The following is a 13,025-nucleotide window of genomic DNA, read 5'->3' as shown; positions in this document are numbered from 1 at the left end:
TAAAGGGAGTATGTTTTACATGAAAAAAGTTTTACGTGCTGAGTTACTGATTTAGTCAGTTTAGTCTGTTTAGTCAGGGGGTTGACGTAATGAACTGATAAGCTGTTTTTGCAATGCATGTTATTTTCTGGTAGAATATGGAATTTTGTCTATCTAGAATACTGAGTGTTTGCCATGTAACCATAAATAGAATGAGGAAACAGAAGATAACGGAAGGCATTTTAAACGTCATTCATGATGATACAGCCTAGGAAGAGATCATTTCAGCCTATTGTATCTCTGCTGGCTCTTTGCATGAGTTACTCAATTACCACCATATACTCATTCCCCCAGCCCCTCCCTTACCTCTTTTCCCAAAGTAACGTTACATATTCCCTTTCCAATTTTTTTTATTAGCTTACACATTTGTAAGTTACAATGCGTCTGTTTCCTTCAGACTCTGCATTCCAGACCACCACAACTTACTGAGTGAAAAAACATGTTTCTCATGTTGCCTAAATTATCCAGACTTCCCTATATGTTAAGGAAGTCATGGCTGTACAGATTCATCCATTCTTAACATCAAGCAGTTTTAATATTTTATAACACCTAAAATATTTAGTACTGAGCTCACAATCATGCAGACAATCCCTTACAACACATGACATTGATTGGACAGTTAAGATGATCTTTCCAAATGTTTTGCTGCCTTATAGTGCTGAAAATGTTGTTTCACAATCCTGCACTTCCCATTTGTACAAATTAATTATATTTTGGCCAGCTGCAAGTTTTGTTGTATTTACATTGTCTGATCTTAAAACAATAATTGCTTCAATTATACCTGTTTTACCCATTGTAAAATTCTGTCTAATGCATCAATCAATTTTAAATATCCCAAGGTTTGCAAACTTTGTAAATCTACTAATAAACCTGCCAAACATAACATTATTCAACAGAAATCTCAACTGCTGTTCTCATGCTCTTTGCTCCTCCTTGTTTCTTGATAAGTGAATGTGAATAAGCAGAAGAATAACCATATAATAATCAATTCACCATTGGCAATGATACATTTGTATTTGTAAAGGGACTATTCTGTGGGACCACTTGTTTACATAAAATACTGCATTATCATGCCTTCCAACAGTCTTTCCTTTTAGTCTTCATAGCATCTGTGATGATATCAACTGGAGAGGAATCCAACATTAAAAACTACAAGTTTTTATCTTAATAGATCTGCACACAGTTGGTGACACGAGTCTCTTCCTTTAATCTGGAGATATTATGAACGTTAATTGATTTGAAATGCAATTCTGCAAATTTAAGTGAGCTACCGTTCAACAATGTTTCTTTAAATACCCCTAAGAAGCAATTAAACCCTGAACAGCTGTTTCTCCTGTCTGTTTTTTTATGTTTGCTTTTCTGTTTCTGACAACTACTTCTCCAAATTAGATCTAGTGGCGCTGAATCCCATATATCTTTGCAGAGAAATGCAATGTTTATGCAGATTCTTTACCCTCGATATTCCCCCACCCCAAAGTTTGAATGTAGTGTGAAGTTACAGTCATTGCACACTATTGAGATGGAGGGAGTTTCAGTGAAGCTATAACTTACATCAACCAATATAGGGGCAACTCTGACCAAACTTCATTTTATTTGTGAAAGTAGTGTTGGACTTCCTTGTTTTTGTTTAAGGTTTGCTAGTCCTCTTCAGATTCCAAAAACCGATGGACATCAGTACTGAATCTAACCAATGACTCATCATTTTCTGCCCCAGGGCTAAAGAATTCTAACCATTCACAACCCTCTGACAAAAGAAATTTCTCATCTGACCTTTAAATGTTTGATCCTCAACATGAGACAACATAGAACACTATAGGCCCTTCGGCCCACAATGTTATGCCGACATTTTATCCTGTTCTAAGATCTATCTAACCCTTCCCTCCCACACAGCCCCCTATTTGCTATCATTTATGTGTCTAACAGTCTTTTAAATGTCCCCAATGTATCTGACCCACAACCTCTGCAGGCAGTGCTTTCCACGCACCCACCACTCTCTGTGTAAAAAAAAACTTACCCCTGACAATATAGCTGGCTAGATAGTGGTTTCAAGTAGTTATTTTTTTTATATTTTTGCGCACTTTTTTTTGGTTTTTCGGTGGATTTCCCCTTTCAGTGGAACCAAACGCTCCACCTCCTCTAAGGTAACACAACAAGCAAGGTGGGGGTAACGCTTTTGCTCTGCGCAGCGAGAGGCCGCGACGCCTGCATCTACCGGCCTTGGTTTTGCCGCACGTTTCCGAGCATCACCGGATACATTCGAAAGGAAACAACGCGCTGGCCCGGCGCCCCCGCCCGGGCGCGCGCACCGCCGTCCCCCCCCCCCCAACGGCGCCGGGGACGCGCGCCTGCCCCGTGAACGAGCGAGAGAGAGAAAAAGTGGGGACAGGAAAGGAGGGCGCGGGCACGGGCACGCCGAGCCTCCCTCTCTGGTCAGCGCGGATGGAGTGAGGTCGCAGACAGCGGAGGCGGGGAACCGGTGGGCGGAGCAGCGCCGCTGCGACACGGGGGTTGCGGTTAGCGGAGAATAAGAAGGCGGGAGGCGCGGCGCAGCGGCTCCCAGGATCCGCTGGCTTGGGGAGACCGTCTCTGGGACAGCTTGTCCCTCCCCCTGAGGCACCGTCTCCGGGACACATTCCCCCTCGTTCTCTAGAGTTACCCACCCGCCCCTCTAGCGTACGGGGCAGGGACACCCTCCCTCCCTTGCCCCCCGCCGCCGAGCATCGCCTCCAGGACCGCTTCCCCCGACCCACCGAGAGCAAAGTCCGGGGCGCTCCCTAACCCCCGGGACACAGCCACCCCCCGGTCCCCTCAAGATGGGCGTGCGGGCGGGCGGCTGGCGCCAGCTGGTCGACTACTTGCACGACCCGCACAGGGTGGCCAAATTTCAGCAGCTGTGCGGCGTGGCCGCCGTGCGCTCCGCCCAGCCCCTGGTTAACGGCGGCGGTGGCTGCCGCCATGCGGCCGGGGCCGGGGCGGCTGGCGAGGCCGGCACCAGGCACCGCCGAGACCCCGGCGCCCCGAACAAGAACGGCGTGGCCTGCGAGCCGGCCGCCGGGCACTGCGGCGACTCCGCCGCCGCTTCCTCCTCCTGCAGCCCTGGAGAAGCCGAGCGACAGCCGCCGGCCGCCGACCCCACGAAGAAGCCGAGGCGCAGGAACTCGCTGAACGAGGAGGAGGCGGCGGGTGCCGAGTTCATCATCCGCAACCGGCTGCTCTACTATCTCTTCAGCCTGGGCACCGAGCTGGGCAACGAGCTCTTCTACATCACCTTCTTCCCCTTCTGGCTCTGGAACATCGACCCGTACGTCGGCCGCCGCCTGATCGTCATCTGGGTGTGGGTCATGTACCTGGGCCAGTGCACCAAGGATATCATCCGCTGGCCGCGACCCTCCTCTCCTCCCGTGGTCAAGGTGGAAGTCTTCTACGACTCCGAGTACGGGATGCCCTCCACTCACGCCATGTCGGGCACCGCCATCCCCTTCTCGCTCTTCTTCTTGACCTGCGGCAGATGGGAGGTAATTCTAATTAGTTTAACTTGTTACTCACCCAATGTTTTTGCCATTGGCTTTTCATGTCGGTTCTTTAATGTGGGTGAGTGTTGCTTGACATTGGTACCAATGCTGACGGCAAAGTTGGAAGTCGTTTTATTTTTCAGTGTAGCTTCTGCCAAGACCAGTACTTGTAATCTTCCACCTTCATTCATTTATTCATCTAAGATGGTAGGTGAAAAGGTGTGGGTAATAGTTATGTTCAAAAATGTGCATGTGCTTGAGATGAAGCAGGGATATTTTCAAATGCACTCAAGGGCAACTTTCTTATCATTGTTGGATTTAAATTAATGACGATTTTTTTTTCATGCTTTAAAACTAACGTTTGACACTCAGCTGGTGTTGTACCGAGTCTGGTACTATACTCAGGTTTTTAAGAGAAATTGAACCCAGTTTCCAACAGCTGCCTTCCACGTTGACCTTCAAGGCCCAGTAATGCTGGAAATTGGAGCCATCAAACCCAGTTTGTCTTACCCTCCACTTGATTATTGAAATTAATCTTTTTTTTCTACCAACTACTCACATACTTGTTAGATCTGAATATTAACAAAGAACCAAAAGCACTAACATTAAAGCTTAAAACATTTCAAAAGGAGAGCAAATATGTCGTATGTATTATTTTATCTTGAGCAAGGTTTAATTAGATTATTTGTAATTGGTTTGTAACCTATAGAAAGCAGATTCCAATTATTGGCACTTTAAGTATCTTGCTACAGGATGAAGTGTAGAATAGGTTTTATAGTGGTGTAAATACCAATAACTGCTGTGTTAATCTGAATATAATTTAATACCTGCAAGTGGTATGTTTGGCATAGCCCTGGTTTATTTTACCTGAGCCACGACCCCATTGATGTTTGCTTTAGTCATATTCTTCCACCTTCAGTTTTGGCATGCCTCCTCACTTCTTGAATCTGAAATTCATCAGTTCATGCCATTGGAATTCTGTGTATCCTCAGCTGATGTGTAGTTATGATAGAGGCATAGTCTTAATAGGTTGCATTGCCTTACGATTCCTGTCTCTCCAAGGTGAAAACTGCCTTGTACTGATGAGTCAACTACAGTGTCAGTGCAGTGAGTAAAATATGACTAAGTTACTGTTAAGCTCATTTGTTTTGTAATTTTTTTTTACCCATTTTGAGTTGGGAGGCTGTGACCCAACATAGGATGTTGTATATAGATCGCAGTGTTCACAATCTGCATCAATGCGTTCAATTTGTTGAGGGGGGAGGGGCTGCTTGGGCATGATTTGTCTAGTTTGTTGCTGATGCAAAGTCGGATGGCACTGTGGATTGAGAGGAGAATGCAGTGGAGCTCTGGGCGAATATGGCCAAGTTGAGTGAATGAGTGAGCACATGGCAAATACAGCGTGGAAAAAGTGAGGTCATCCATTTTGATAGAAACACTGATTAAAAGTGGTGAAAGTTCCAAGGGACCTTATTCTCCTTGAACTCAAATCACTAAAAGTTAATGTACATGGTACAAGTAGTTTGAAAGGCAAATGATACTTTGACCTCTCTGGCAAGATTACCAGAGTAATGACATGTGTACAGATATGACCTCCCTGCCTAAGGAAGTATATACTTGCAATTGAGGGAGTGTGTTGAAATTTCACCCACTTGGTTCCTGTGGTGGTGGGTTTGTCACAAAAGAGGGTAAGTAGACTGGTCCTATAATCAGATTTGGAAGAATGAGATGGGACTATAATGGAAACATAAAATTATTATAGAGCTTGATGAGGTAGAGTCAGGGTTAAAGTATATTTTGGGTGTCTGGAGGCAAGGGTTGCAGAATGAAAATAAGGAGTTGGACACTCAGGACAATGATGAGAAGGAATTCATTCACTTAAGGAGTAGAGAATCTTTGGAATTCTCTGCCCAAGAGATCTGCGGTGACTCGGTCACTGAGTATATTCAATAGATGTTAAATATTAAGGAAATCAAAGGATATGGGGTTCATGCAGGAAAGAGGCAACAAGGTGAAAGAGACTGATTGCCTACACTTGCTTCTCTTTGATTTTTTTAATGGTTTTGAGAGAGAGCACAGAGTTAACACGATGCAGAGTCTTGACCTGAAACGTTGACAATTCCTCCCCCATCCTTGGATTTTAAATTGTGCAGAAAAGTTCTGAAAATCTGCTATCCCCTTTCTCGGAAATCCCAATGGTTCAGCATCTGACTCAGCAGACCCCCTTCCACATGCTCCCTTTAAACTTGCCTGATTCGTTGGAAAATTTATTAAACTAATGTGCAACATCTCCATTTTAAACAAAATCTGAATTAAAAGTGTGTTGGTGTATTGCTATGAGTAATATCCAATAGTTCGGAGAACGTGCTGGTTGGGCATCACCAAAGTCTGGCAGGTACCATTTTATTGCATGTTTACTGTATATAACCAATTAACAAAGTTAAATTATCTTTATCAGGTGTACCATGTGAAATGAACTTTTAAAGAAAGTATATGGAATAGCATGAGAAGTTGTCTCTTCCCAACACTGCTTCTGGAATTATTGACTGAGTTGTCTTGTAACATGCATGTCTCAGACTTGCGTAAACTTCATCATTACTCATTTACTGCCATCTGCTTACAAAGTAATTGGATTACACACAGAGACACACTCACACCCGTGCAGAAGGAGCCATTCTAATCAGATGAATGCTGCAGCAACATTTATCCTCTTTGTGATAGAAACGTGTAGGCAGAATGGTGGTGTTTAACTCTGTTGTTTTAAAAAGTTCAAATTCCCTGTTTAAATTTCTGCCAACGGTCTCAGATAAAGCACTGCTTAGTTTATTATGGTGCGTGAAATATTCCATGTAGAAGAATGAATTTTCTGGTAGATGATGTCATCATATCTTGGTGGTTGGAAGCAGTGTTTCTCAGCTGGGGGAAGGCTGAAGCATGTGCGATTTTTGAACATTCTTCACTGTCAGGCCATGCACAGTAATTGTGCAAGTCACCATGTGATGTTTGCCATACTCCCAGTCCACTTGCCAGGGACCTAGTTCCCTTGCTCCCTTTAAACTCACCGGGGCCTTGTTTCCCACATTCTCTTGTAACTTGCTGGATTCACTGCGAAATTTATTAATCTCCTGTGTAACATAACTTAAAAGTATGTGGGAATGTTAATAGCATAACGTCCAATTGTATGAAAAACCTATTAGTCCAGCATGACTGAAGGCCTAAGCATGCCAGACTTTTACTGCAGTATAATTCAAAAACTTGGATTAAATAGAAACTACTGCAGGTCTAGAGGATGGTTCAATGTTTTGATGGGAGAAGTGGAAAATAAGTTGGGTTATCACAACAGTTTGGGACTAATGTATTGAAGTTTTTGTCCTCTATGAAATTGTTTTATTCTTGTCACATGTACCAAGGTACAGTGAAAAGCTTTGTTTTGCATGCCATCCATACAGATCATTTCATTTCGATAGTGCTTTGAGGTAGTACAAGGGAAAACAATAACAGAATGCAGAATAAAGTGTTAAAGTTGCAGAGAAGGTGCAGGCAATAAAAGTGCAAGGCCATAATGAGGTAGATTGTGAGGTCACCTTATCGTACTGGGTGATTGTTCAATAGTTTTATAACGGTGGGATAGAAGCTGTCCTTGAGCCTGGTGGTATGTGCTTTCATGCTTTTGCATCTTCTACCTGATGGGAGGGGGGGTGGAGATAGAATATCTGGGATAGGTGGGGTCTTTGATTATGTTGGCTGCTTTACCGAGGCAGTGTGAAGATACTGGTGTGTATCTGCAAGTACTGGGTTAACTGGAAGCTAAATTTGAATCTTGGAAGAAATATGTGTTGTGATCTGTAAGTGTGCTAGATTGCTGATGTTTTTCAAAATTGTTCACATTACAGTTAACTTTATGTTGCTATATATTGCCATTCAAGAATTAAAAGTGTATTAGTTGTTGAGGCTCTCCACATGCAATTAAAAATGTCTTTAACATCAGAAATTAGACCATGAGATGAAGGGGCAGAATTAGGGTATTTGGCCCATCGAGTCTGCTCACTATTCAGTCATGGCTGAATTTTTTTTCAACCCCATCTCCTGCCTTCTCCCTGTAACTCTTAATCCCCTTACCAATCAAGAACCAATCAATTTCTGCCTTAAATACACACAATGACAAATGCTCTGTGGCAACGAATTCCACAGATTCACTACCCTCTGGCTGAAGAAATACCTCCTCCTCTCAGTTCTAAAGGGATGTCCCTTTATTTCAAGGCTGTGCTATACTCATCTGTTAATGGAAATATCCTCTCCACGTTCACTCGATCCAGGCCTTTCGGTATTCGATAGGTATCAATGAGATCCAACCCCTATCCCCAATCATCCTTCTGAAATCTAAGTACAGGCCCGGGCCTTCGAATCTCCTCATATGTTAAGACTTTAGATCCCAGAATCATTCTTGTGAGCCTCCACTGGACCCCCTGCAGGGCCAGCACATCTTTCCTTAGATAAGGAAAAAATTGCTCACAACATTCCAAATGCGGTCTGACTCTTGTAAATCTTAACACAGAATATTTTTGTGCTGTACTTAGTGTACAACAACAAAGATGTGTTCAAGTGAGATTTGCTGCACTTGGATTAGATTTTTCTACTTCTTGACCGGACTGGTTGGATTTAGGTGGAGGTAAGGTCCATGTAATCATTTTTGAGGCTAGGCAAGTGTTGACAAGCTGTTTGACCATGAGCTCAAATGTGCCCAATCCTGTATACAGTGGCATGCAAAAGTTTGGGCACCCCTGGTCAAAATTTCTGTTACTGTGAATAGCTAAGCGAGTAAAAAGATGATCTGATTTCCAAAAGGCATAAAGTTAAAGATGACACATTTCTTTAATATTTTAAGCAAGATTACTTTTTTATTTCCATCTTTTACAGTTCCAAAATAACAAAAAAGGAAAAGGGCCCGAAGCAAAAGTTTGGGCACCCTGCATGGTCATTACTTAGTAACATCCCCTTTGGCAAGTATCACAGCTTGTAAATGCTTTCTGTAGCCAGCTCAGAGTCTTTCAATTCTTGTTTGGGGGATTTTCACCCATTCTTCCTTGCAAAAGGCTTCTAGTTCTGTGAGATTATTGGGCCGTCTTGCATGCACTGCTCTTTTGAGATCTATCCACAGATTTTCGATGATGTTTAGGTCGGGGGACTGTGAGGGCCATGGCAAAACCTTCAGCTTGTGCCTCTTGAAGTAGTCCATTGTGGATTTTGAGGTGGGTTAAGGATTGTTATCCTGTTGTAGAAGCCATCCTCTTTTCATCTTCAGCTTTTTTTTACAGACGGTGTGATGTTTGCTTCCAGAATCTGCTGGTATTTAACTGAATTCATTCTTCCCTCTACCAGTGAAATGTTCCCTGTGCCACTGGCTGCAACACAAGCCCAAAGCACGATTGATCCATACCCGTGCTTAACAGTTGGAGAGGTGTTCTTTTCATGAAATTCTGCACCCTTTTTTCTCCAAACATAGCTTTGTTCATTGCAGCTAAAAAGTTCTATTTTAACTTCATCAGTACACAGGACTTGTTTCCAAAATGCATCAGACTTGTTTAAATGTTCCTTTGCAAATTTCTGACGCTGAATTTTGTGGTGAGAACGCAGGAAATGTTTTCTTCTGATGACTCTTCCATGAAGGTCATATTTGTGCAGGTGTTGCTGCACAGTAGAACAGTGCACCACCACTCCAGAGTCTGCTAAATCTTCCTGAAGGTCTTTTGCAGTCAAACGGGGGTTTTGATTTGCCTTTCTAGCAATCCTAAGAGCAATTCTCTCGGAAAGTTTCCTTGGTCTTCCAGACCTCAACTTCACCTCCACCATTCCTGTTAACTGCCATTTCTTAATTACATTACAAACTGAGGAATGGCTACCTGAAAACACTTTACTATCTTCTTATAGCCTTCTCCTGCTTTGTGGGCATCATTTATTTTAATTTTCAGAGTGTGAGGCAGCTGCTTAGAGGAGCCCATGGCTGCTGATTGTTGGGACAAGGTTTGAGGAGTCAGGGTATTTATTATAAAGCTTTGAAATTTGTATCACCTGGCCTTTCCTAACGATGACTGTGAACAAGCCATAGCCCTAACAAGCTAATGAAGGTCTGAGACCTTGGTAAAAGTTATCTGAGAGCTCAAATCTCTTGGGGTGCCCAAACTTTTGCATGGTGCTCCTTTCTTTTTTTCACTCTAAAATTGTACAAAACAAAAATAATACACTAATCTTGCTTAAAATGTTGAAAAGAATGTTTCATCTTTAACTTTGACAGTTCATCTTCTGCTCACTTAACTATTCACAGTAAAAGAAATTTTGACCAGGGGTGCCCAAACTTTTGCATGCCACTGTATGTACTTGCTATCATCCGCATGTATATACTTTTGTTTAAAGCAGGGTCACTGAAAACAGATCCTGAGCAATTACATGTGTTGTTTTTTTCTGTCCAATTCCTAACCTAAGGACGTTAAGTATATTCCTGGAGCTACTCTGATTTATGGCAGCATGGTACATATAGATTAGGCATCAAATTCCAGATCTTCCTGGCATGAGTCATCTGAGAACTTTGTATTGTATGAAAGCTTTCAATGCCAATCCAAATGCTCTTCCACCACTGGCACTACTCTGGCACCACAACATGGGCCAGGGATTTCTAGGAATCAATGGGAATGTTGCATTTATTTTCCAAGAAGGATTTGAGGACAGCCTTGAATCTATTCCGCTGATTGTCTGGTAATCTTTTCCCCTGGCAGAACTGAAAGTCAAGTTTCAGTTTTGGGTGTCTGGTGTCAGGCTTACGTATGATGTATGTATAAATGTATAAGCCTATTTTAAAAGTGTTCCTGATTTGTCATTATTTTACTGTCATTTTTACAAAGGAACAGTGATGCAGATTGTTATAGCAAATACATTGTATATTAACTATTAAAATGAGATTGAGAAGCAAAGTAAAATGATCATTTAAGATCAAAAATAGTGCTAACTGCAAATAGTATGCTTAGTAGGATTACATTTAAAACTTGCAGCATTTGAAAGTCAGGGCATTAACCAAGACTTGTTGTTTTAAAACAGACGTAGCCTGGTTCAGAACAACTATGTTGACTCATATCAGGAACCTCCTCATGAAGGGTGGCAGTTGAATCAAATCAAGTAGGTCCAGAACTGTGATTGTGAGAGAGAAAAAAGGAGTGGTTAAAATTTCTAAAGGGCATGTTGCTGAAACAAGTGACGTTTGCAACAGAATTGGAGACAATTAGTACAAGGATACCATTCAAGGCATAGCTCAATCTGCAAGAGAGTAAACATTGGTGATAAGGAATGTTTCAATCAGCAAAAGAGACAGAGCTAGTAGTAAATGAAATGCCTTTTTGAAAGGAACAGATGTGAGATAGCTCTAATGGGTAGTTAGTGGGTAAGATAAAAGAAATGGCATGGAAGAGGGTGCTAACATTGGTTTGCTTATGCTGCCAGTGGATTTTGCAGACATCATTGGTGGTACCTCTTCATGGTCTTGAATTACCTGTACTTGAAGTCAGCCAATATGTGATTCTGTTTTTAATTCAAAGGCACTAGGACTTGAGCAATAAGGTTTGCCAGTCTAATGGGAAAGAAGAACAAGATACTTGAGGATTCTGTAAAAAGCTTATTCAATTAGTTCAATAAAGATATTTCAAATAAAGGCTGGCCATAAATATCAATGAATTGGAATAGGATTGAATTGAGAAAAAGTCATTGAAATCTCCAGGTTATCAAACTGAAACATTTTTTTTTGCTGTTTTGTGATACATGTTGGTTCTGGCAGAAAATCTGACCAAAGTAAAGAAAATTAATTAGAATGTATTGGAATTAGAAATAGAGGTAGATCACATCCCTCCATAATTATTCCACCATTTAGTTAGTACATGACTAGTCTGTATGTACATCATTTGCCCAACTTTGGTTCCTATCCCTTCATCGCCAAGCCTAATAGAATACTGTTGAATTTTTGCCTTCAAAAATATAATTAACCTCATAATCATGGTCTACAGAATCATTATTTTAAATTCCTCAATTAGGCTACCACTTAATCTGATGATAAAGCAATAAAGGTGAGGCCCAAACAATTTATTGTCATAACTTGACCCTCAAGTTATTGTTTTATTTCTATGAATCTGCACTGCATACAGCAAGTCCTGTATATCCACCCTGAGGTTTGGTGGCTAGAGGAAATGAACACTGTACACCACATTGTCATGACCAAGGTTTCTGCAACAGAAATATAATCCTTTATTTCAGTCCTTTTGCCATTAAAACCTTAAGGCCATTAGCCTTTTTGATTATGGTAATGCCTATGCATGTGCTTTTAGTATGGTGTGTGGGGCCACCCCAATCCCTTTCCTGCTTTCCCGTCTTTAGCTACAGTAAATGTTCAGATTCATCATTCTGGAATCCAAAGTGCATTACTTTCTCATACCAATCACTTTTGGCACACTTTCAACCACACTTTCAACCACACTTAACCTTTGCCCCATGATAACTTCCTGTTTGTAGGATTGATTGTCTCCGAACATAGTAAACTAGTCTCCTAACGTAGTAACATATGTAAACTTGAATGTACAGCTTTTTGTTCTTTTACTCATGTCATTGATGTAGGATGCTTAAGATCTGAAATTAAAACCAGAAAATGCTGGAAAAACTCAGTAGGTCAGAGGGGAAAAAAAAGTTAACATTTCAGGTTGATGTTTCATCAGACTGAGTTAAAATCTGCCAGAGCTTGTTCCCTTTGTTCCCATTCTGCTTGCTGCTGCTGTGTCACAGCTCTAGAGACCTGGGTACCATCCTGGCTTGAGTGCTGTCTGTTTGGCGTTTTCACCATCCCTCTGTGCTGCAGTTTCCTTACACATCTCAAAGATGTGCAAAATTACTCCTTAGCGTAGGTGAGCAGTAAATGAATCAAAGGGGAGACGAAGGCATGTGAGAGAGAGTAAGGTAGCAGGGATACAAGGCAAGAGGGAATAGGACTGACAGTAGTGCTGTTCTGGAGCTGGCTTAATGCAGCAGACCTAATGGGCTGAATGGCTTCCTCTGCATCATAATAAGCAAGTTATTACTTCTTTGTTGAACCTGAGGAAATTGGGAGAGAAATTTTCAACAATTGATAGTCATAGAGTCCAGAAACAGGCCCTTTGGCCCAACTCATCCATGCCAACCAAGTTGCCTACCTGAGTTAGTCCCATTTGCGTACGTTTAGCCCACATCCCTCTCATCCTTTCCTATCCATGTACCTGTCCAAATGTCTTTTAAACATTGGAATTGTACCTGTTTCTACCACTTCCTCTGGCTGCTTGCTTCACATGCCCACCACCCTCGGTGTGGAAAATGTTGCCACTCCGGTTCACTTAAAATCTTTCCCCTCTCACCTTAAACCTATGCCCTCTAGTTTTAGACTCCCCTACACTTGGACGAAGGTGGTGACTA

General features: G+C 42.1%; 1 protein-coding gene across 1 annotated transcript in view; it reads left to right on the top strand.

Annotated features, from left to right (window-relative positions):
• Window positions 1-2,379: 2,379 nt before the first annotated feature.
• Window positions 2,380-13,025, top strand: part of sgpp1b (sphingosine-1-phosphate phosphatase 1b) — a 37,822-nt gene continuing 27,176 nt past the window's right edge. Inside the window, exon 1 of the mRNA XM_052012813.1 lies at window positions 2,380-3,554. Within this exon, the coding sequence (XP_051868773.1) occupies window positions 2,853-3,554 (702 nt within the window). The 5' untranslated portion in view covers window positions 2,380-2,852. The remainder of the gene's footprint in view (window positions 3,555-13,025) is intronic.

This window comes from Pristis pectinata, chromosome 1, assembly GCF_009764475.1.
Source record: "Pristis pectinata isolate sPriPec2 chromosome 1, sPriPec2.1.pri, whole genome shotgun sequence".
In the NCBI taxonomy this organism is placed as follows: Eukaryota; Metazoa; Chordata; class Chondrichthyes; order Rhinopristiformes; family Pristidae; genus Pristis; species Pristis pectinata.
Note: the sequence above shows the minus strand (reverse complement) of the source record. Positions and strands in the feature narration are given on the sequence as shown.